At 49.1% G+C, this 25,992-nt stretch overlaps 1 protein-coding gene across 7 annotated transcripts in view; it reads right to left on the minus strand.

Annotated features, from left to right (window-relative positions):
• Positions 1 to 25,992, minus strand: part of LOC138569251 (uncharacterized) — a 557,461-nt gene that overhangs the window by 453,148 nt on the left and 78,321 nt on the right. Inside the window, exon 2 of one of the 7 annotated variants that reach the window (XM_069647113.1) lies at positions 3,681 to 3,786. The exons of the other annotated variants lie outside the window; for them this stretch is intronic. Within the exon in view, the coding sequence (XP_069503214.1) occupies positions 3,681 to 3,767 (87 nt within the window). The 5' untranslated portion in view covers positions 3,768 to 3,786. The remainder of the gene's footprint in view (positions 1 to 3,680; positions 3,787 to 25,992) is intronic. 7 annotated transcript variants of the gene reach the window in all.

A 25,992-nucleotide genomic window follows, 5' to 3' on the forward strand; every position in this document is an offset into this window, starting at 1 on the left:
CTAGCATTTGGATAGAAAGACATCCATTGCCACATATAGCAGAGAGCATCATGAATCGAGACAGGTATTTCACAATACTAGGCGTGTCCTTGACATACTACCAGATTAGCCTATAAAAGTCATCTAGGCATATTGCTTCTTTTATTGCACAGTTGGAGGCATATAGATATTATTGCACATCATTTGGTGTTGCCCCTGTGGTCATCGTTATTTCATAGACTCATGCAAGAACTGATCATTCGGATGGCAGGAGTTTACTACTTCCAAGATGACATTATGGTCACTAGAAGTTTAGAAAAAGAGCATGATTCTAGTGCGACCTCTTGGTCTATTTCTTGGTGCTCCTTTCAAGTGTGGATCTCTTGGTCATGGGCGTAATTTTAGGGGGGACGGGGGTGTTTGTCCCCCCAACTTTCATGGCACACTATTTTGTCCCCGTTCATTTGAATGGGGCACCTTTTCTTCAGAGGTCATGTCCCCCCCAACATTTTCAGCAAGGTTTCTCCACTGCTCTTGGTTGTTAAGGGTGTCATGACTTTAGATCTAGCACTATTCCTGCCTATACCTGCCTCTGTAGGGTGGACAGAAGTCCATATACTAATCCTGCACTCAGTTTACTTTACTTATGCAGGGACATACACATTGACTAAAAATGCCAGAAAGATTGCTGGTAATACCGGAATCAGCATTTATACGGGACCGAGGAAATCAGACTTTGCCTGTGGGGGCTTTGATCTACCGGCAGGCCTAACCTGCCAGTAGATCAGGCCTCAACTGGAAAATAAAAGCTGGAATCACTGGCACGGGTACTACCGGTACCAGTAATTTTCGGCAGTCCCATTCCATGGAGTCCTATGGGACTCATGGAAGGCACTGAGAACTGATCCTCCCACAACCATGCCACACAAACGTGGCAAGTGTGCCAAAGAAGGCACAGAGACTGATCTCCCAAACACCTCTCCACTACAACATACCAGAGTACCCCAGAGGGCACGGAGAACAGATCTCCTAAAACACATACGGAGAGCGGAACTCCCAACACATAGTACACCACACACTCATCATAGCAAAACTTAGCACCCAAATACAACATTAACCATTCCAAATGCAACTCACTGGCTGCCCACCATAACATGTGCACCATTAACAACACAGCAGGGTACTCCAAGTACCCCGGTTAAACGACAACCCACAGAAAAGTACTCCAAGTATTCCAGATGTCGACGCCCCACAAGGCGCCTGTGCTGAAAGACCACATTCCATAGCATCAGCAACTCCAATTCATAAAGCCAAGCATGACCACACATCATCATGACACACGCACCAGACAATGCAGAACAAATATTCTAGAGTCATCACAGTTCACTAAACACATTAAGATAATTGTTGTACTTAAAGCAAAGAACCTATGCAGTTGAAATTCAAATTCTAATTCAATGTTCCTCAGTAAAAATCCAGCCTGTAAACTAAAATAGTTAACAGAACATGCATAATAACTTGCACATTACGCTTGTAACGTAGGAAGTCCATGTACTAACTTTAAAACACAAGTACGACACTGACACCAGTGTAGGAACAAGAAAACATCTTTACTGAGTTCCAGCTCCGGGTACAAGGTACAGGAATACATTTAGCCACATCAGCTAAGTTATATGGACTGACATCCACCAGCATCCTCTCTCAGTCAACCCATCTTCTGAACTGCACCTTCACAGAACCATTCAGAACATAACATTCTCACACACAGCATTCCATGTCAGTCACTCCTAGCGTGCCATGCATACAGGGCAGGGTGCAGGGAAAGACAAGGAACAACAGCCACCTCCCAGCTTCAACGTCCCATTTAAGTTTTGCTGAATCCATTTAGAAATTAATGAAAGGATAGGCTACTTGAGTAGCAGGTGAATCTCAGAAGCTTGGCGAAGACCGGCTGCTTCTGGGAGAGAAATCCAACTATTACACAAATGTTGGCTATGGCATGAAAACAGTATAAACATTAATATGTCTAACTGAATTACCCCAGCTCCCACATTCAAGGTTTCATTCAACGTTTACTAAATGTTTTCAGAAATAAATGGAAAGGACAGCCCTACCGGAGTAGCCGCAACAATAGTAAAATGTGTGAGCACCTCACGGGGAGAGGGGAGGGAACACAGCCAACAGAGAGACTGCTCCTAAAGATTAAAATGCATTAAAGAGAGTGACAAGATGAATATTCATTTGCAAAATGGTGGGTTCCTAACATAAGGACAGTAGTGCAGCGGAATAGAAACACGTGTTGAATGGCACCAATAGAGGGTGTGGTATAAGAGACGGTTACATGGGCAGGGAAGTCTGCAGCACTGTAAGCTAACTGCTCGAAGAGGCACACTGACAGAAGTGCACGCTTTCCTCATGAACACAAAACAGGCAGCGCAATAACAGTAGCATATGTTTATAACCCATTCTCCAGCAACAATATAACAAGCCAGCATTGCCATTGTTAAACATTTTCAAGCTTCTTGCCCGAAACACCATTACAAGGCGTATCAGTATTTTCCGCTCCTGACCACATCAAGTGGCATACCTGAAGACCATTCTGTGAGTCCCTGAACACAAAATATATGGTAGAATCTTTACAGTCATTTATTTTTACTTTTGGGCACATACTATCACTTAGCTTGTGCCATCAATATGTGTCAGTGCTGCAAAAAATGTTCATACTACTTGTGCCCGCAGACTCTCATGAGGGGTGACACATCAATATATGCCAGCTCTGCCCCATTATTGACTTGTTGTGACCAGAGGATCATTGTGATTTTAATGAAAATGAAATAACTAAAACGTTTTTAACGATTCCTAAATCCCGAAACAATACTGGATTATTTTTGTTTTTTTTATTCCCACACGTTTTAATCCTTTACCCAAACCCGATACATGTTACCCAACCCCGATACATTTTTTTTAACAAAAAATACGGTATTTTATGATATTCAGTTTTCATTTAAAATGTATTTTGATATTTTCAATTCTTTAATATCACTGGATACCGTGCCCAAAGACGATTCTGAGGCTAGCATTGCCACTGCAATACATTTTAATACTACTTGTGTCCAAAGACCATAATGAGGCTTGCGTCATCAATATACACTAATCGTAACTCGGCAATAACTTGGGAAATCTGCGTGCAAATCCCGGTAAACGTTCCTGCACCCCACTACACTGCTTACGTTCATCCCTAAGTTACTTCGTAACGCTGATTGAGTGCTCGCATCCCGAAATCCAACATGCAACCCCACCTGTGCACTACAAATCCTACGCAAGTGTACCTACGCCTGCCTTCGAGTGGCGGATCGCATGAAGGACTTGCATGGCCATTTCCCAGCCCAGACGTTTGCGCGATCAAATCAATGAATATGTCTCATGCCACGCAATTGTGGGCATGCGTGGGACTGCCTCAGACCGTACCTTGGAACGCCCACTTTTTCTCAAGTTCTTCCCCATTTTTGGTGATCCACACCATTCCTAGCCCCTGTGCAAGTCATGCCCATGTTCTGGTTGGACTCTCACGCAAGGCCCTCGGCGGCTCGCACAGACATGCCGAGCCAGCACGAACTCCACGCAAGTCAAGGAAAAGTACTGCTCATTCGATTACATGAATCAACAAAGGTGTATCTGCATGCAGTTGCGCGCGCAAGTACCTTATTTTCCGCACAGATAATTCCATGAATTGGGCCCTTTCGCTGCCAAGCCAGCCAGCCAATGCACAGGTTTGAGGAGCAAGACATCAAGTAGGTTCAGCTGCAACTGAAGAAAAAAAAAGAAAATGTTTTTATGCTGCTCGGCCGCCAGCTTTGAGCCCAAATTGATCCCATAAAACAATAGCTGCTGAGCCCAAATAAAGGGTGCAGCACATGTTGCAGATGCTGCACCTGACCAGCTGCCAGTGCTCCTTGCCACACTTCATACTTTCTTCTCCCTTCTATTTTCCTTTTTCTCCTCCATTCCGTTTTCTTTTTTTCCCATTGCACATTCTCTTTTCCTTTTTCTCTTCTATTCTTGTTTCCTTTTGGGTTACCTGGAATCTAAGTTCGGGGTGCCTAGTGTGCTATTAACAACTCCTCAATTTTATTAAGACAAGTCATCTCTAATCTGCCCTCTCTGTGACCAAAGTCGCTCTAGTGTCTCAGACCTACATTCCAAGAGTCACACACTTAGGTGGTACTCCAGAGCAGTGAGACATATGATCCCCGAGAGTGGGGTTGGGAAATATAATGTGGGGTCCCAACTCCACCTAGCAGGTGAATGCAAAGTCCGTACAAAGTCATTTTGCAGTACTGCCCTGACTTTGCCCTGCAAAACCTTTCCGATAGTTTTTGGAGTGCACCAATGAAGTGATTCTCAAGAAAGAATATGCTAAATACTATGGCGTTATATTACCAGTATGCATCATTTCCTGTTAAACCTTTTTGAGCAATGTAAATGAGTCGGGGGCCCCTTAACAATGTATTTTGTCTATGAGGGGAAAGTTTGAAGATCACTGGTCTGGGATGTTCCCAGTGGGATGTTCCTAAAATCATAAACTCTTACCATCAACAGCTGTGCTTAGTCACACATCTGAATGCTAAGTTGATTGTGTTGCTCTCTCTTGGCTTCGCTACTGCTCTCTGTCCTTCTATTCTGCATGTTACCCCTTATTTACATTGGCATCCAAAGATGGGTCACCCACCCCTATTCTCTAACCTTCTAGTCCTAGCACTTCCAGGTCTATCTGGCTTTTGCTGAGAAAATGAATCCAGTTAAGGACTGCAAAGCAGAAAGCCCCATAGAACGTTGGAAACCTAGTTGCTGTACATCTCTGAATGTCTCTATGGCGGATGTTGTTCACAATCGCCCTGAATATTAGATTTGTGCTGCTCATTTTTGGTGACAAATTTGTTTTTTCAAATTTCGATTTTTGGAAATGTGGGTACCACCACTTCTGCTCGCCTCCTTCTTACTGCTCACCTCCACCTTAGTGTCCCTTATCCCTTTTTACTACGCCTTTTTTCTTTTCTTCCCGATTTTTCACCTATTTCACTTCCATTTTCCTCTGGCTCTAGTTTTTTGTAATTTTATTTTGCATTTGTAATTTGTTTCATGCATACCCTCAATATTGAGGCACCTCTTTAGAAAGCCTGCATCTAAGCAAGGATGGAATTTAAGGAGTTCACAAAATGAGGCACTTCTTGAAAAAAGAAATGTTTTTTTTAATTTACTTATTTGTATGAATCAAAAAGAAAATTGATTTTTACAAAGAACTTTTCAAAGTCCGTTTCTCGTTTTGCCTTTGAAGCAAACTTCGTTTGAACGAAAGAACAAAAGAAGTGGAACAGCTGGGGTTTTCAGCCTTTTGAGGCCAATTTGAACTTGCACTGGAAGATCATGGTGTCGAGTCGCCTAGAGTCTCGGGTAGTAGAAGAGTCAGCGAGGAATCTCGGTCTGCAGAGATCGATTCAGAAGGTGCCAAGGTGTTCAGTTTAGCCATAAGTTGCTGATCAAGTTGAGATGTGGCCATAAGCCAAGTTGGTTTGTTTCTGCTGATCATTCTTGACCACCAACAAGATTCACTTTTCAAAGTGGGGTCCGAAGAAAAATGCCGCATGTAAGCCGCCCTGAGTTGTTTTGTTTCAGGGCAGCCCAGAAGCAGATGGCGAACTGTCTCTTTTTCGTTTATCTTGCGACATGGTCTACAATGTGAAGAGTTGGACAGGCCCCTAATGGTTTTAATTTCATTTGTAGGTAGCAGGTTTAGTCTCGATCTTAAAAGGTAATTTCTTGCTTTTCTGTTAGGAAATTGTTTGAGGTATCCCTGCAGTTCGTTTAATTTCTTGGTATTTGGGGGCAGGTGTTGCGTTAACTTGTTCTCTGAACAGTAGAAGTGACCTCAGGAAGCTAATTCCACAATTTGGAGCCTGCTACTGCGCATCTTCTGTCGCCTTCACAACTGAACCGTGAGTGGAGCTCCACCAAAAGATGCTTATCTTCAGACACCAGCAAGACAAACTAAATTCCCTCAATATGTCTTTGCAAAGAGCCAATAGCAAATATGCTTTTATGAATACAAAAGCTTTTGCATTCAAGAGGAGGCTGGACCTCTGGAAATGGTCACTTGAAACTGGGGTCACTGTTCCATTCTGTCTGCTAACAGCAGAAAGTATTTGTATTTGTATTTATTTATTTGTAGAGCGCAGCCTTGCCCTGAGGCATCTGAGCGCGTAGTTACAAGAAGGTGGTTACAAGCAGGTATCAAGTGATGTACTTGAATATGAACTGTTGGGTGTCTTGTCACTTAACTTCAAAGATGGCCAGTTTCAATAATCCTTCCCTGGGGAAAATGAAGCCATGAAAGAGTGGGTGATGCAACCTTTTCTGGCAGAGGAAGTGGTGCATCTCCCAGATTATATTTGGGAGGAGCTGATTGATTTTAAGGCTGCCGACAAACCAAAATCCACATTTAGGGAACATGCCAATGGGTGACCTTTGCTTGAAGGTGAACTCGGACTATTAGCATTGAATTGCAGTCTAATACCTCTTGCCATTTGGGCCGTCATATGTATGTGAACAAGGATTTGATTTTCCGCATTGGCAGCACTAAGGCCTACATATCATACAAGACTGGAAGTTTAGGACAAACTCAGAGTGGTGTCTCAGCCACAGTCTGACTGGTTTTCCAAGAAGCAACAGTTCTACCCTTTCCATTAAAGCGGGCTGCTCTGCAAAATCCTGTGTTATTTTCTGAAAAATAACAAAATATGATTCATTTATATGGGAAAATAAAAAGCAACTATAAACACGTAGGGCCCGATTCATGGAATTTTGTGCACGATTCAAAGTGACTTTACACGGCTGAAAAGTGACTTTGCACTGCCGACACAAACCCTGATTCATGGAACTGTGCGAAGTGTATTTTTGCAGGGCAAAGTCAATGCAAAGTCAGTACAAAGTCATTTTGCAGTACTGCCCTGACTTTGCCCTGCAAAACCTTTCCGATAGTTTTTGGAGTGCACCAATGAAGTGATTCTCAAGAAAGAAAATGCCGCTAAATACTATGGCGCTATATTACCAGTATGCATCATTTCCTGTTAAACCTTTTTGAGCAATGTAAATGAGTCGGGGGCCCCTTAACAATGTATTTTGTCTATGAGGGGAAAGTTTGAAGATCACTGGTCTACACAAAGAGGAACTAGTGTCCCTTATCTAACATTATTTCTGTACTTTAGATAACAGCAGCTCAGTGTTGCTGGACCTCAAGGGTGTTTTTCACTTTACAGTCTCAGGATGTGCAAAGCATGGCATCACCCTTCTTTCTTGACCTTGCCCACTCAGCCCCTACACTCTGTATGCCTCTGGACCCTGCTAGTTACTGCGAAGTAGATATGGTTGTAGTCAGGCTGTCATCAGGTTCTGGATTCTAACTCCCAGCAGGCTGAAAGCAATCCTTCCTAATGGCTTCTCATCCTTGCCAGCTTATGGGTTACAGCCCCAATTAGGCTTCTTGCATCAATTCATCCTTGCTGCCTGGTCACTCTCATGAATGGGGCTAACTGCCCAGCTACCTACTCCTTACTCTTCTCACTGTCTCTGCCGAGGTAACCCCTCTCTGGCGCACTGGCATGTGCATTCTGTCTCCTTTTATTTTGTCTCCATAAGGGCAGTGCTCTCGGTAAGATCTGTGATTAGTTGGACCTTTCCAACCTGACTCTAGGTTGCATGATTGATCATGACTTTGCGACTCCACCCGACTTTCAGCTGTTTCCTCTCGCCCTTCCATTCCTGGCATCTTTTATGAGTCTCTAGATTTGTTGTGTTCACTAATTGTGCAATCTGCATGGGGCCAAGTTTCATAATTGTCAGCTGCCATCATACAATCAGGCAGAACTGTCACGTGGCGGAACAGCTCCAGGAGCCAATCCCCTTTGCTGCCGGGAACTGGTGTCACTTACACGACAGTTCACATGGCTAAGGGTTTTGGGCTCTTTCTCTCCCCCTTCTAGTCTCCCATTTGCTCTTCTCGCCTCTCCTACTTCCCTCTTCTCCACTTTCTGACCTCCTAGCCATTCAAGTAAGCTCCTTCTTCTTTCTAATTAATTTCCCCCACTCTCCTTTTCTCTCTCATTCTGATCCTTCTCAATTTGTTCTCCCTCTTATGCTCCCTTTCCTTCCTTAACCTCCTTCTCCACCTTTTCCTCACTCGCCTCCTCCTTTGACTCTCTTCCTTTTTTCACTACTTCCTTTTGTCTTCCTTCTCTCTTTTCTATTTCGTTGTCCATTTCACTCGCTCTTTCTCCTCTGTTCTCCTTTTCTTTTCTCTTTCTTCTCCCTCTTCCACTTCCATGTTTCTTTCTACTTTGCTCCTGCTGTCCTCTCTCTCCCCCCATTCTTGTCTTTTTTTTCCTCGCCTCCTCTCTTCTGTACTCCACCTGCAGTTTACAGTCACCCTTCTCCACTCTGCTTAACCTTCCCTCGCCCTTTCCAGCTTGAAACACCTTTTGCTCTATAGGCGCATTATAAATACCACACCACCGGGTTCCTAGCTCCTCGATTACGTCACTTCCGTACTTCCGTACTTCTGACTCCTACACCTCCCTCAGCTTTCACTCTCCTTTTATCCCGGTATGGGTTGGCCCCGTTACATAGGCTTGTTCAAGAGCGTTCAGGTGTGTACATCCTGTGAGCGAGTGCCGTGGTTGTGGTTGGGCACAGGACTTGGGGACTACAGATATGGCGGGAAACAACCATTGGCTAGCGGAGCATGACACGGCCCTGCTAGCCAACTTCAGTTCACCTCATTTTGTATGCCCACTGCGGACCACAGCTGTCACTGCTGCATGTAAAGACAGCCATCTCTTTCACTTCCAATATGGATAATACTTTAGGTTTCTGATACAGACCCGCCACTAACTGTGTCTTTCATTAAACCACGCGTTCGCATTTCGTATCACACGATCCGCGATCTTCCGGGTGTGGCGTTGCCCCGTAAGGGATGCGCACGCGGCGGCGTGACGTTGCACGTCGCCGCGTGCGGCTTAAATAAACGGGGCGTTCCCGGAACGGCAGAGCGACCGGGGAGCCCGAATCTAACGGACGTGTGTGTCTGAGCTCTGTGGGGTTGGGGGCTCACAGGCACGCCTGGGGGACCAAGGACAGACCCCCAACAGTGGCGACGAGTGATGTCGGATTCCCGGGCCCGGCGGTGAAAGGCGTCCGGAATTTTTTCTGAAACGATCGGAACGTTCACGGACGTTTCGTTTCATGCCGTGGCTGCGGACCGCACACGCGGCTGGCGGCCATTTTGTAGACAAGGCCGCGGAACTTCTCGGAGCTCCGGTTCGGACCGAGAAGGTGATCCGGGTCTAATTTTTGGATTTTGTGGGTGCTGAGGACATGATCCACACGCCCATGCCCATTTTGTGAATTTTCACTAAATTTTGGGATCGTTACGTCGAGTGTTAGCCAGGACAAGGGCTATGATGGCAGGGCCTGCTTAGCCTAGTCCATCCACGTGGCTCAATTTTTGGGACCTCTACACAGCAGTGCTTTGCTGCAAGGTGGCAACAGGGCATTTCCTCGCCCCCTTCATCATCGGGACACTCTTTTTGATCCTCTTCATCATCACAAGGTGGTGGCAGTTTCAGAGGTCTTCTGCACCTTTCAGCATCTTCATCTTTTCGCATGGTGGTGGTGGGAATCTGAGTTGCGGCCTCAGGTCTGGTAGTGGGGTGCCTGTGCGCTCAGTCCCATGTCCGACAGTGAACAGGACGACGACACCGCGGATCCTGGGGAGGATTCTCAGGACGAAGGTCAGGTGGCCCAGCCGGCAGCTCTGCAACCACCGCCACAGGCACCACCAGGGGCACAGCCTGTCGGCCCCATCATGGCTCAAGCTAGAGCCCAGGCGGCCCTGCAACCGATACCAGAATTCGATCCTACGGGCCCTCCTTCCAGTTTGGGGCCCCGATGGAGGAGGTGGGTGGCCTGCCTGGACATGTACTTCAGGGCTGCTCGAGTGGATGATGATGACAGCATGGTAGCCACCATGCTGTATTCGGCGGGAGCCGCGGTTCAGGAGATCTTCGAGGCGCTGACTCCGGCGGACCAGACCTATGGTGCGGCGAAAGCGGCTCTCCTTGCGCACTTCCTTCCACTTGCCAACGTGGATTTCGAGAGATTCGTGATGCTGTCGGCCAAGCAGAAGGAGGATGAGACTTTGGATACGTTTTACGGCCGCCTACGCCGCCTCTCCCAAGGGTGCGCGTGGGGGGACGCGGAGGACATGATCCGGACAATGCTGATACAAGCATGCTCCTCCGGCAAACTGAGGAGACAGGTCCTCAGGGAGCCGGGAATCACTCTGCACCGTATACTAGAGCTGGGTCGATGTCACGAAGTGGCTGAGGCACGGGCGAGCAAGATGGAAGCAGGATCACGCTCGATCAAAGCCGAAGAGGTGTGCACTGTGTGGCGGGGCGGCAGAGGGACGAGAAGGCCTGGCGGAGCCCCCCGAGACAGGGCAGGAAGGTCGGGGGAATCATGCCAGAAATGTGGCTATGACCTCCCCCACCCCACAGAGTGCCCAGCCGCAGGAAGAACATGTGGCCGATGTGGCCTGCCGGATCACTTCGCGAGAGTGTGCAAGTCGGCGCTACCTGTCATGGTACCCAGAGGTCCTGCCCGGGTCTGGACTCCGCGTCAAACCCGGCCATCCAACGTGGCCCAGGTGGATCAAGCGGAAGAGGAGGCTCAGGCAGAGGAGGCTGAAGCAGAGGAGGAGGAAAACATCTTCTTCGTCTCAAGCATGGGGGTCCTGAAAGGCAAGAGCAGGAGGCAGCCAAGATGCGTAGTGGAGGTGAACCACTCGCCTGTCCCCGTGCTGGTGGACACAGGGGCATCGGTCAATGTTATGGCCAGGGGACATTATGACGCTCTTGACCCATTGCCGAACCTGGCTGCGCCAAGAGCTCGCATCTTTGCCTTCGGTGGACTCGAGCCCATACCGCTGGATGGAGCGTTCGTGGCGAAGGTGGAGCATGAAGGTTCGAAGATCAGAGCACGATTTTACGTCACCCCCATAAGTAATAACACCCTGCTAAGCTGCGCGGCTGCGGAGGCGCTCGGGATAGTGAGTTTTGCGTACTCAGTATACCTGGAAGACATCAACGACCTACTGGACAAGTACGCAGCCCTGTTCAATGGCATTGGGAGAATGACCGGTGATCCAGTCCGGCTACACATCGATGACTCAGTACAACCCATCGCCCTGAAACACCGGAGAGTTCCTTTTCATCTGAGAGAGCAAGTCGATAAGGAACTGGACAACCTGGTGGCCTTGGACATCATCGAGAAGGTGGAAGGCCCAACACCATGGGTGTCCCCCATTGTCGTGGCCAGGAAACCAAAACAGCCGGACTCCGTTCGCATCTGCGTAGACATGAGGCTGCCCAACAAGGCCATAAAAAGGGAGCGACACCTGACCCCGACCATCGATGACATAATTGCTGAGGTACAGGGGGCCAGGTTCTTCTCTAAACTAGACCTCAGAGCAGGGTACCATCAAGTTGTCCTCCATCCTGGGTCCCGGTATATAACGACATTTACCACCCACCGGGTACTCTACAGTTACAAGAGGTTGAGTTTTGGGGTCTCGTCGGCTGCCGAAGTGTTTCAGAACATTATCCGGGGTGCACTTGCTGATCTTGAAGGGGTGCTCAACATCAGTGATGACATTTTGGTGTTTGCCAACACGGAGGTGATCCATCTGAAGCGCCTGGCTAAAACCTTCGAGAGGCTACAATCATTGGGTCTCACCCTCCACAGGGACAAACGCAAATTCCTGCGCCCATCAATTGAATTCTTTGGGTTCGTGTTCAAGGAGGGTGGGGTGTCACCCGACCCACGGAAGGTTCAGGACATCAAGAGTGCACAGCCCCCGGAATCCGTGTCAGAAGTGAGGAGTTTTCTGGGCATGGTGACCTACTGTGGTCGGTTTATCCAAAACCTGGCCTCGAGGTCTGAGCCGCTCAGAGCTCTGACCAAGAAAGACACTGCCTGGCACTGGGGTCCACTGGAACAGTCGGCGTTCGAGGACATCAAAGGCGCCCTAACAGCGGAGGACACCATGGCGTTCTTCGACCCGGCGCTACCCTTGGAGATCGTGGTCGACGCCAGTCCGTTTGGCCTGGGGGCAGTCCTGACCCAGGTGGACCGTGAAGGAAATCTCCGGCCCGTTGCATACGCCAGTAAGGCGCTCTCGGAAACGGAGCAGCGATACTCCCAGATCGAGAGGGAGGCCCTGGCGGTCTTGTGGGGATGCCGTCATTTTCGCCTATATGTGCTGGGACGTCCTGTGACTGTGGTGACGGATCATAAACCCCTGCTCCCGATTCTGGCGGGCTCGTCATCTAAGCCCCCGGCCAGAATTGAAAGATGGATGCTCGCATTGCTGGAATACGGGGTCACGCTGGTATACCGGCCAGGGGCCAACAATGCAGCGGACTTCCTTTCCCGGCATCCCGGAGTGCGTGGGGGAGTGGCAGGAGACACCTGTGCAGAAGAAGCGGACGACCATGTACGGATGGTGGTGGAGGGAGCAACACCAAATGCACTGCCCCTGTCGGAGCTGGAGGCCGCGGCGGCCGAGGATGGGTGCTTCCAGATACTGAAGCAGTCGATGCAGAGCGGGTCTTGGAAGCTCGTCTTGGAAGCGCTCGCAGGGCGGACCCACGAGGCGAAGACCGCCCTTGAACAGCTATGGAAGGTGAAAGATGAGCTGTCCTTCTCTGAGTCGGGGCTCCTGCTCCGGGGCGATCGCATAGTGGTCCCCCACTCCAAAGTGGGTGAGGTGATCGCTTTGGCCCATCACGGACATCAGGGTGCTGCCAAGACGAAGGCGAGGCTGTGGATGAAGGTCTGGTTCCCGGAGCTAGAGAGAAGGGTCGATGACTTTGTGGCGGCATGTGTATGGTGCCAGGCAGCCTCCCCGGTGCAGAGGGAACCGGCTATCGAGGCAATGCCTCGGGGGACCAGACCCTGGGAGGTCGTACATGCCGACTTTGGGTCCACGTCCGTGGGCACCCATTTTCTGGCCATAGTCGATGAGTACTCCCGGTACCCCGAGGTGGAGTTCGTGGAATCGGTGGCATTCGAGCATGTGGTGGTCGGCGTGGAAAAGATCTTTGCAACCCATGGGTTTCCCCTGACACTGTGCTCGGACAATGGGTCGCCATTTCAAAGCGAACGCTTCTCGGAGTTCCTGGCCAGCTGTGGAGTACAACATCGAAAGATATCCCCGCTGTGGCCGAGGGCCAACGGCGATGCAGAAAGGCTGATGCGAACACTAAACAAGACATTTCGGATTGCGCAAGGACAAGGCCAGCCCCTCCAACGGGCCTTGTATCAATTCCTGCGAGTGTATCGCACCACCCCACATGCCTCCACTGGTGTCGCCCCGGCGGAAGTGCTGTTCCGGCGATGCCCCCGGGGTCTGCTGCCGGAGGTACAGGAGAGAGAGCCTGGGGTCATCAACGACCAGCAGGTGGAGGCCGACCGGCTGGCCAGGATCAGCCAAGAGAACGTGCGACGGGGCCTGCGGCCCCAGGGGCTGGAACCCGGGGATGAGGTGCTCATCCGGAACCGCCATCCTCACGGGAAGTTGTCACTGCCTTATGAACCGGCGCCCCTGGATGTGGTCGCTGTGAAGGGGTCCATGGTGACGGCCTCCGATGGGCGGACGGCTGTCACCCGCAACGTCAGCTTCTTCAAGAAGCTGGGGGACTCGAGAACTGAACCCCCTCTGGACCCTGGTGTTGCCGAGATCCCTGAGGAAGATGGCCCCCCTCTCGGTGCCCCGGGCTCTCCGTGTCGGGAGGCTACTGTTGACGGACTGTCGGTGCCGGAGGTGAGCGGGAGGTACCCCCAGAGGACTGGGCGAGGGAAACCCGCTTACCTTAGTGAGTATGTGTTGGGACAGTTGGAGAGTCATCCAGGGTGAGGGGGCTGACATTAAAGAGGCCTGGGTCCAGGATGGGCAAGTTGTTTGATGTGTGATATGTTATGTTTATCTAATAAAGTAATTGTGTGTCCTCCTGAAAAAGGAGGAGTGTGGCGTTGCCCCGTAAGGGCTGCGCACGCGGCGGCGTGACGTTGCACGTCGCCGGGTGCGGCTTAAATAAACGGGGCGTTCCCGGAACGGCAGAGCGACCGGGGAGCCCGAATCTAACGGACGTGTGTGTCTGAGCTCTGTGGGGTTGGGGGCTCACGGGCACGCCTGGGGGACCAAGGACAGACCCCCAACACCGGGGTGCTGGTTTATGTGTCTTTCATTAAACTGCGCGTTCTCATTTTGTATCACACGATCCGAGATCATCCGGGGTGCTGGCTTATGTGTCTTTCATTAAGCCACGCGTTCTCATTTTGTATCACACGATCCGCGATCATCCGGGGTGCTGGCTTATGTGTCTTTCATTAAATCGCGCGTTCTCATTTCGTATCACACGATCCACGATCATCCGGGGTGCTGGCTTATGTGTCTTTCATTAAGCCACGCGTTCTCATTTTGTATCACACGATCCGCGATCATCCGGGGTGCTGGCTTATGTGTCTTTCATTAAACTGCGCGTTCTAATTTTGTATCACACGATCCGCGATCATCCGGGGTGCTGGCTTATGTGTCTTTCATTAAGCCATGCGTTCTCATTTTGTATCACACGATCCGCGATCATCCGGGGTGCTGGCTTATGTGTCTTTCATTACACAACGCGTTTGCATTTCATATCACACGATCCGCGATCTTCCGGGGTGCTGGCTTATGTGTCTTTCATTAAGCCACGCGTTCTCATTTTGTATCACACGATCCGCGATCATCCGGGGTGCTGGCTTATGTGTCTTTCATTAAGCCACGCGTTCTCATTTTGTATCACACGATCCGCGATCATCCGGGGTGCTGGCTTATGTGTCTTTCATTACACAACGCGTTTGCATTTCATATCACACGATCCGCGATCTTCCAGGGTGCTGGCTTATGTGTCTTTCATTAAACCATGCGTGCTCATTTCGTATCACACAATCCGCGATCATCCGGGGTGCTGGTTTCTGTGTCTTTCATTAAACCATGCGTTCTCATTTCGTATCACACAATCCACAATTATCCGGGGTGCTGGCTTTGCAGACGCAGTACTTTTTTTGGCCAAATTACAAGCACATTGAGAATCCCCTACCGGGGTAGCGGTGTCACCAACAAAATGTGGCTGGTCCAACCGCACTAAATCAACAGGAAGATGAGGCGAAGAAGAGTGATGCGATACTGTGCAGATCCCGTTTTGTTTTTGCTGCATGTTCTTTTAAAGGTAACTTGCAATCACAACAGAAAACCTAAGGAACAGGCTCAATGTACCAAAGTTGGGGAAGGGGGCGTGCTCAATAGAGAGCCAAGATTGAATACTTTTGGTGCCATTTTAACTACTCGAGGCAAACAAAAGAAATTCGCCTTTTGAAGGGCTACATTCAGAGACACGTATTCATCCAGGCCTTGGACATCCTCCATAGTTGACATGTTGGTATAACTGGGTTCCCTCGGGATAGGAAAGAATAGTGGCAAATATCTGTGCAAAAGGAACTATTGTGTCTGCATGACTCTACATCCTATGCTCATGCAAGCAGATAATATAGTGAGGAGTGCCTTTGTGACAGAATGGTGATCAGGTGAGGGAGGGATAGCGCAAGCTTTTTGATTTTGAATGAATTAAAATGATGTGGGAAATTCTGTTTCTGAGAGGGAGGACTGCTAATCAGGCCGCCCAGTCATAATTAAACATGTGCCTTGTCTGAGATAGTCTCCTGATATCCTTAACATCGGCCCTGCGGGGGCACTGGACACGTTCAAAGTTCCCATGTGAATTCCTTGTAATTGCTGGAACACAAAGTGACTTCCTGGTAGAGTTGGCTTGTTAACTGTCTGCACCTCTGATTTAAAACATAGGGCCTCATTACGACCCTGGCGTTAGCCGTGCCCGGCACGGCTGCCGCCGGTAATTATTTTTTACCGGGTCCAAGAAAAGGGCAATAACCGAGTTATGCTGACCTTGGGGGATCCGGTAATTGACCTTTTCTTGGACCTGGTAAAAATCAATCCCCATTCCCATTTGAGCCCCACAGGGCTCAATGGGATTGGGAGGATGCTAACAACGGGCCCGTTAATGACGGGCCAGTTGTTAGCATCCTGGCCTGCTAGTGGTTCCCGCTTTTCACATCTGGTCAGACCAGACTTGAAAATCGGGACCCGTTAGCAGGCCTCGTAATAGGGCATCCCGTAATGAATGGTGCCGGTCCCGTACCAGCACTGTTCAATACGGGAGCGCCAGGGTCCTAATGAGGCCCATAATAATTGTGTGGCTGAGTCAGTCAGGTGTCATGTTAATCTTTAAATATAAGCCATGCCTATTTGAGGAATGGTGGCAGCTAAGGTAAAACAATTATACAGCCACAGCAATTTAATATCATGTAAGCGTCAGCTCCGTGAGCAGGGCATCAGCAATGACCTGCATGTCTTCACAACTGCCATGTGGAACAATGATCAGGAGACTGCCCTTTTGATCCTTCTGTAGGAAGAGCAATACCTTTTCCCAGGGCACAGGAACCCTCCCCAGGAACTCTCCTGAGAATTGTGCTTTAAAGGCAGCACTGACATAAGAAACCCATGCTCCAACCAGAATTCTGACCACTGGCGACTTTTTGAAGACAGAAGACCTAGGAAGGGGTAGTGTTAGATTACCCAGAGCACGTGGGGGGAGAGCGGTTAGAGAGCGGTTCCACCACTTTGGTTTCTGTTAAGGCTCTCTACAACATCCTATCCCCCCATTTCCTGCAGAACAGTACACTCTGGGTATGTTGTCAGAAGACATAGACGCTTGTTACAACAACCTGGAATGGACCCCTTACAGCAGGCTTGCTTTGTACCAATCCCATGTGAAATTTAGGATTGGTCCGAATTGGAGGAGCAAGAGGAGGCACCCCCTCCTTCTTTGAATTCAACTTTGATTTCTGAAGACAAGAAGAAGGATACATTGAATGTCTGTTGGAGGACAGTCTATCCCAAAGCAGCCCAGAATTCCAGAAGCAGCTGGAATCCTTTTTCCTCACCTCGAAACCTCTTCAATCTGGATCAACAGGTCCAACAGGTATTGACGCCCTTCAAGTTGCTTCAGGTGCTGCTTTAGACACTCTATGCAACCTCACTTACTGTAACCATCACTTACTGCACTTCAAGCCATCCACATGCTTACTCAATCCTTTGAAGCAGGCCAACTAGTCTCGATCCGATCATGGGCTCGACATTGTGGGAGTAACTGACTCCAGTCCTGTCTCCCCTGCTGAAAATCGCCTGTCCATGAATACTGGAATCAGCACCTTCGAACCGACGTGTTGCCATCCACCAGTGGGATCGCATCAATTGCATTCTCTGGCTTCTTTTACAGGGGTGGGCTTTTAATGTTTTTTATCTAGCTTGTTTGCATTGATTGTTGGGACTCATTACGAGTATGGCGGTAAGGCAACAACGGCGCCGGAATCGCTACCGGCACCGTTGGTACCGTACCACCATACTATGAGTTCTGCTTGCGCGTGCCCTTGCAGCCACCAGGTTTTACCGGGTGGCCGTACTGGCATCTGCAAGCAGAACTTGATGGTAGCAATGGTACCGTTACTAACGGTACCATTGCTACTACCCTCCCCATTCCCATTGAGCCCTATGGGGCTGAAATGGGAATGGGGAATCATTTTTTCTGGTGCCCAGGAAAGGGCGTAATGACCCGGTAATTGCCCTTTTCTGGACGCCGGATAAAAATCAATACCGGCGGCAGCCATGCCTGTACTACCGGCACAGCTACCGCCAGCCTTGTAATGAGCCCCAAAGTTTTATTTTTAGAAGCTTGATTGTACTTTTTATGTTATCGAACCACTGTACTAACGATGTTTGGTTTGTTACCATTATCAGCTCACTGCCCTCCTGAAGATATAGGGCCTCATTACACGGATGGCGGTTAGGATTTACCGGTACCGGTAAAATACCGGTACCGGTAAATCCTTACCGCCTTACTACGAGGTGCCTTTGCGGGTTGGGGGATTTAACGCCTGCTTTTGCAGGCGTTAAAAACCAACCCGCAAAGGGACCCAGGGAGCTAATTACGGTACCGCAATTTGCGGTACGGTAATTAGCGCCTTCCCCATTCCCATTGAGCCCTATGGGCCAAAAATGGGAATGAGGAAGGGCAATGGTGGAAGGGGGAATTACCGCCCCGCCAACCTTGGAATGGGGCGGTAATTCCCCTTTCTGCCAAGGCGGTGCCGGTATTTTACCGGCATGAACCATGGCGCTAATAACGCCATGGTTCTCCGCCATCCGTGTAATGAGGCCCATAGCCTGCCCTCAGCCCATGTTACTAAGAGGCAAAATAGCTAAACCTATTGGGGTCTGCCTGTTTCACCTTCATGATTGAGATCACTCACTGCTGATTTAGTAGTAGTTTAGGGCTGAGTAGGCGGCGTAACCATTACTCATTCGTGTACACCTGCAGAGCAGTATTCATTTGGTCACAGCCTTGAGAGCAACTGTGTCGTACGCCGCCAAGAGCTCGAGCAGTGCAAATAAACCAGTCTCAGCACAATAAGTAGACTGACAAACGCCATCCATCACATTTGCGACATGCAACCCCTTCCAAATGTTTGTTGGGGGTCCAGGGAAGGAAGGAAGTAGAACCGCGTTGCTATGCGTGACTTTTTGAGCATGGCTTCAACACGCCTTGGCTCACCATGACAACTTGGAAGGGTCAGTGTCTAACCATTTCAGAGCAATAGACAGGCTTTGTGTACTTAAGCACCTTGCACAGAACCACAAGCCTAAGGTATAGGTAAAAAAATATATATCATTTTGGGATGCATGACTTAAATAGGAAGCGTGTTATATGTGCAAGGAAATTCAGCATTTTATCAGGTCAAGTTTACCCAGAAATCCAAGTACTGCTAATGCCAGTGCTACTTATTTTCCTAACAATATGCGCTGCCTTAACATTTCTGTTTCAACAAAGGCCATGTTATTTACAAAATGACTAAAGTGCATTCTACGGGCTGACAATAAAGCAGGGCAGTGCAAGATTAAAGGCTTTAGGTTTTCAATTTTAGAATTATTATTGCAAAACCGGCAGTAGGAAAGCACTTTAGGAGGTTTGTTACGGATAAAAATAACCTCTTTTGCTTGTCCTAGGTTAAATTTAAGGCGCATGAAATTATTTTGAAATGCTGTATTGGGAAGCTTAATCAGATAAGTCGCAGGAACCGCTGCACATCTCTCTTCAAGCCCCAAATGGGCATAAAAAGGTGTAATTCTGGACTGCATCGCACTTGTCCATCCAGTCTTCGCGTCTCAAAGCCAGCACACTGCACCAGGATTTTGAATTCATCCTTCATTAGATTGATCATTGGTCAATATCAAATCCTTGCATTCGAAGGGATTGTGTCCTCCGACGTATTCCTCATCTTAGATATATCCTTCCAGCTCTGCTGGCCTCGGAAATTTTTTTTCTCTAGAGGGCGCTGCGCGTCGACGTCCCTCGAGTCGATGTCCCTCGACAGCCGCCGTATCGACGCTCGACGTCATCCTGCCTATAAAGGCCGCGCGCAGCGTCCGTTGCTCAGTTCCGTTTTTCCGCGCTTACTCGGTGCCTCGGAATACCGTTGCTCAGTTCTTAGTCAGATTAATCCTATTTACCTCGAGTTATTCGATCCATACTCGATGGCTTCCTCGTCGGAACCGACAACTCCTCGATCCGGCTTCAAAAAATGTCGAGATTGTGGGAAAAAGATGTCGTTGACCGATCCTCACAGAAATTGTCTGTGGTGCTTGGGAGCTGAACACCATTGTTCGGAATGCGAGGACTGTATGTCCATGACAGCTAAGGCCCTGAAGGAGCGTAGGGGGAAGCTGGAGAAAGGTAAGACTTTTAAAGCTTCTTCTTCGTCGACGAAGTCGAGACATTCGTCTCCTCGTCACCATTCGCACTCCAGGTCTTGGAGTGGGTCTCATCACTCCTCGAGATCGAAGCACTTGAAGAGGAGGTGTCGAAGATCCCCTTCTCCGTCTTCCTCTTCCTCTGTTTCGCCAAAAAGAATCCCTTGCCCCACGAAACATAGTTCCCGGGCTGAATGGGAGGAATTCCGAAAGAATATGATGAGCGTCTTCGAGAAAGCGGCCTCGACCCCCTCGAAGACTGCCGAGAGCGATTCTCTGGTCGAAAGACCCGAAGGTCAAAAACGCCGCGAGTCACAGTACCCGGCGAAAGAAACCTCTCGAGCGCGTTTCGAACCCTCGAGCAGGACTATGACCTCCAAACCTTCCTCGAAGGTTCCGTCGACGCCGTCGACGAAGGTCCCGTCGACGTCGAGGTCGATGTCTTCGGCGCCGTTGTCGAGGGGACCTTCGACACACGGGTCTGTCGACTCGACGCCGGCCTCGACACCGGCGTCGACGCCAAGAAAAGTCACGGTGACCACACATCCAGTGACTATCCCCAGGCCCTCGACGTCGATGGCGTCGATATTGTCGAGTAGAATTCCAATTCTGTCGAGGTCCGCGAGGCCTCCACCTCTGTTTTCGACGCCACGCTCGAAGCCTTCGACGTCAGCGTCGACGACATCGACGTTTTCGAGGCCAATAATGACAAGTTCGGCACCCTCTGCCTTGGAAATGGGATTTACTCCCTTTATGAGTTCAGAACAATTGAGAACTATATCCTCAATTTTAGAAGAGGGTGATTTGTCTGAACAAGACACATTTGAGTTACAGGGACCTGTAACCCCAGTTAGAGAGGAATTTTCCTCTGAAGAGCGCAGGTTAAAGGATCTTCATGATTCTTTACATGAGGCAAGTGGGTTAGACACTTCCCCTGAGGTGGATTTTGCTAAGCCAGACCCGGGGGAGCATGCTGAAACCCCCTACAGAGCCTTAATGGCCAGGATTACAGAGTTCATGGGGTGGTCTGCACCTTCACAATCTTTCCAGCAAGATGACCTCACGGATATTCTTGACAAAGGCCCACAAGAGGATCCTGTGGTGCCTTTTCATAAAGCTCTTCAAAGGAAGATCATGACAAACTGGGAAACCCCAGATGTAATACCAGCAGTAAATAAAAAACTGTCTGCAAAGTACAGGGTATCATCCACAGACCCAGAGTTTTTGTCTAAACATCCATCCCCAGAAAGTCTGGTGGTACAAGCAGCATCCTCTACCGATGTCAAGACGGCTTATCCTACAGTCCCACAGGACAGGGACGATAAAAAATATGATGCTATGGCAAAGAAAGTCTTTTCAGCATGTAGCATGGCGTTAAAGTCTGTTAATGCTACTTGCACCCTTGCTAGGTTCAGCCATACACTTTGGGAGTGTGCTTCTACAGCGGCTGACTGCATCCCGGAGGGAGAAGAAAGGGATGCGTTCCTGAATATTATACAGGACGGTAAAGACGCTATGTGCGAATCCCTCCAGATGGGCATTGATTCGGCTGACAGTATCAGCAGAGCAATGGCGGCAAGTACATCAACCAGGAGATTCGCTTGGTTGAGAAAGTCGGGTTTTGCCCCAGATGTGCAAGCCAGGCTCTTGAACATGCCATTCGATGGCTCTTCTTTGTTCGGGAAAAAGGCGGATGACAGTTTAGAGAAACTGCAAACTTCAAAAGCTGCAGCAAAATCCTTAGGAGCTGCAATCCGTCAGACTCCTTTTCGTCCCACAGGAACCTCTGCGAGGGGCAAGTCCTTTCGCTTCTACTCCGCATTCGGAAGAGGTAGAGGACGACCGGCTCAAAGGGGTCAAAGAAGAACTACCCGAGGTGGACGGGGTAGATATTCTAAAGCCGCAGCAACAGCAGGTGCCTCTTTACCATCGGCATCTGCATCAGCCGCCCCAAAACCACTCTGAGGACTCCCCTCACAGGACACCTGTAGGAGGCAGGTTGACTCAACATCTGACGGTATGGCAGGCTATCACGTCAGATGCTTGGGCATTGGAAACAGTCGCCCAAGGTTACTGCCTGCCTTTCCTACGTATACCTCAGAGTCATCCACCGGGGATCAGCTCTCAGAAAGCTCCAGATCCGCTCCTCTTGCAGGAAATTTTGGACCTGCTAGAGAAAGGTGCCATAGAACCGGTACCTGTAGCGGAGAGGGACAAGGGCTGGTACTCCCCTTACTTTCTCATTCCGAAGAAAGACGGAGGACTGAGACCCATCTTGGACTTGCGAGAATTGAACAAATTCCTCAGAAAAAACAAATTCAAGATGGTCACTCTTTCTCAGATCCTCCAGGCCCTTCAGTTTCAGGACTGGTTGGTATCTCTGGACCTTCAGGATGCTTATTTCCATGTGCCTGTCCATCTCAAACACAGGAAATACCTGAGGTTCGCAATTGGCAACTCTCACTATCAATTTCGAGTACTGCCATTTGGGCTGACCTCCGCCCCGAGGGTCTTCACCAAGTTAATGTCGGTAGTGGCTGCAAGTCTAAGGAGGGAAGGGATTCACGTCTACCCCTACCTGGACGATTGGCTGATCAGGGCTATTTCTCCGGAGCAAGCTCAGATCCAGCTAAATCACGTGTGCCATTTCCTTCACAGACTGGGCTTCTCCCTCAATTTAAAGAAGTCACAAATGATACCATCGCAGAGACTCCAGTTCATAGGAGCGATCCTGGATACTTCCCTGGGAAAAGCCTCGCCACCAGAGGTGAGGGCTCAAGATATTCTACAGATGGTTACCAAGTTCCAGCATGCCCAATGTCTCCCAGCCTTCGACTTTTTGAGGTTGCTAGGCCTCATGGCCTCCTGCATTTTCCTTGTGCCAGAGGCTCGCCTGAGAATGAGATCCCTCCAGTGGGCACTGAGGACTCAGTGGTCACAATTCTCAGGGAGATTGACAGATCTTCTTCAGGTTCCCGGCAGGGTGGCTCGAGACCTTCAGTGGTGGGCCTGTCAGGAGAACATTCTGAAAGGAGAACAGTTTTGGCAACCCTGGCCGGAGATAACAGTAGTCACGGATGCCTCACTCACGGGGTGGGGAGCCCACGCCAACGACTTGACCATCAGCGGTCGTTGGTCTCCATCGGAGTCCAGACTACACATCAACCTGTTAGAGCTGAGAGCCATCAGACTTGCGTTGAAGGCTTTCCTGCCAGCTGTACAAGGGAAGAACGTCCTGATAATGACGGACAACACGGTGGCCATGCATTACCTTAACAAAAGAGGAGGCGTAGGATCACTACCCCTGTGCAGAGAGGCGATGCAGCTCTGGTTTTGGGCAATCCAAGAAGGAATCTCTCTATCGGCAGTTCACCTAGCCGGAGAGAAGAACTTGACAGCGGACGCTCTGAGCAGGCAGAACACAGTCTCCCACGAGTGGGAGCTAGCTCAGGAAGTCCTTCAAGAGATCTTCCCCCTTTGGGGAACCCCTCAGGTAGATCTGTTCGCCACCAGCCTAAACAGGAAATGCGACCTGTTCTGCTCAAGGGAATTTCCTCCGAGAGGAGCTCTGGGAGACGCGTTCATAGTGGACTGGGAGTTTCCGCTTCTGTACGCGTTCCCACCGGTCCCTGTCATTCCTCAAATGATCAGGAGGTTGAGAAGATTCCGGCGAACCATGATCCTAATTGCCCCGGATTGGGCCAGGAGAACGTGGTACCCGGACCTTCTAGACTTGTCCATCTGCCCTCCAATTCGACTTCCTCTCAGAGAGAACCTACTCTCACAGAAGGGAGGTCAGGTTCTCCATCCAGACATCAAAACCCTCAACCTTCACGCTTGGCTTCTGAACGGCTGAGGTACAAGGATTGGGACCTCCCTGATGATGTTATGGAGGTGTTGCTTTCGGCAAGGAGGCCAGCAACAAAGTCTTTATACCGCTGCCGTTGGAACAGATTTTGCAGCTGGTGTAGAGAACAGAATATCGACCCATTTTCATGTGGTACACCAATGGTTTTGTCCTTCCTACTATATTTGGCAAATTCAGGCCTTCAAGTTGGCACCATTAAGGGCTATCTCGCAGCGCTATCTATCTTTAAGCGTACTGCGGAAGAACCATCCTATTTCAAATTACCCTTGGTAATACAGTTTCTAAAGGGGTTAACCAATGTTTATCCCCCAAGACCATTCCAAGTTCCCCTATGGGATTTAAACTTAGTACTAACTTTCCTGATGGGTACACCTTTCGAACCTCTCCATTCTTGTTTGTTAAGATTCCTTACCCTTAAAACTGTTTTATTAATAGCACTTACATCTGCTAGAAGGGTGAGCGAATTACAAGCTCTTTCTTGTAAACCCCCTCATACAATCTTTCACAAAGGCAAAGTTGTCCTGCAAGTGAAGCCTAATTTCCTCCCAAAGGTGGTTTCTGAATTCCATATCACTCAGAAGATTACCCTACCATCTTTCTATCCTCCTCCTCACCCGGGGAAAGAGGAAGAGAGGTTACACAGACTAGACCCTAGGAGGGTTTTAAGTTTTTACATTAGTAGACTAGCCAGGATAAGACAGGCAGACCAGCTGTTTGTAGGTTACGCAGGTCACAAGCTGGGGTTACCAATAACTAAGCAGACCATTTCCAGATGGATCATTCTAGCCATTCTGGGATGTTATAAACTGGCAGGGAAAGAGCCCCCTCAAAACCTTAGGGCTCATTCGACCAGAGGTATTGCAGCTTCATCGGCCCTCAAAAGAGGCGTGCCGGTTAAAGACATATGTGCGGCCGCTACATGGTCGTCTGTCCATACCTTTACACGTTTTTACAATCTGGATTCCTCCTCCAGTCAAGAGACTAGGTTTGGAAGGGCTGTACTTCATTCTATTCATCAATAGAAGACAGCGTGAAGTCAGTACTCCCTCCTCCGAATATAGAATACTGCTATGAGAGCCTATCTAAGATGAGGAATACGTCGGAGGACACAATCCCTTCGAAGAACAAGTTACTTCTTACCTTGTAACGTTCTTTCGACGGGATGTTCCTCCGACGTATTCCTCATCGACCCTCCCATCCATCCCCGCAGTTCTACTTCCCTTGTTGTTGCAGTTTACGCTCCTTCAGGGTGATTAGTCTAGTCCAGACAGTAATACTGTGGGCTACAAAACAGAACTGAGCAACGGACGCTGCGCGCGGCCTTTATAGGCAGGATGACGTCAAGCGTCGATACGGCGGCTGTCGAGGGACATCGACTCGAGGGACGTCGACGCGCAGCGCCCTCTAGAGAAAATATTTTCCGAGGCCAGCAGAGCTGGACGGATATATCTAAGATGAGGAATACGTCGGAGGAACATCCCGTCGAAAGAACGTTACAAGGTAAGAAGTAACTTGTTCTTTTGCAATACATACATGCATTGGATTTCCTATGCTGTCTTCTGCAATTTCTAAAAGACTAGAATAAAGGGAATGAGTAAGGGGTTCTAAATATTTCAGAAAAAAGAGTAATTGCTTCCTATAGACACAACCAGTCAAAAATTGGAGCCCTAGTTCATGATTTATCATGTATCAGAGGTAATGGAACGCAATCAGGCAAAAACAATGCTTTCCGCCATATAATCGCCTCCATATAATACAGCCTTTCCTGGATCTATTGATGCGTAATCTCGAGACCATAAATGATCTTGGGCACAACTTTTCCCACATAGAATTTAATCAAGGGAAGTAGGGAGAATCTATCATATTTTCTATTGATTTTTATCACCTGATCAGCTAACATTATTGCGTTCATTCGGACTGGCTGTTAACGGAATTTGGATTTCTGACATGCAGCCCCTTCCAAATGTTTTTTGGGGGTTTGGGGAAGGTAGGAAGTAGAAGGGCTTTACCGTCTATGGGCCTTATTCCGAGATTGGAGGTAGTCATGGCGCTATTTGCGCCATAACTGCCTCCAATAACGGGTCCGGCACCGGTATGGTTCAATGGG

This window comes from Ambystoma mexicanum, chromosome 1p (assembly GCF_040938575.1).
Source record: "Ambystoma mexicanum isolate Mex_15411 chromosome 1p, UKY_AmexF1_1, whole genome shotgun sequence".
NCBI classification, from domain to species: domain Eukaryota; kingdom Metazoa; phylum Chordata; class Amphibia; order Caudata; family Ambystomatidae; genus Ambystoma; species Ambystoma mexicanum.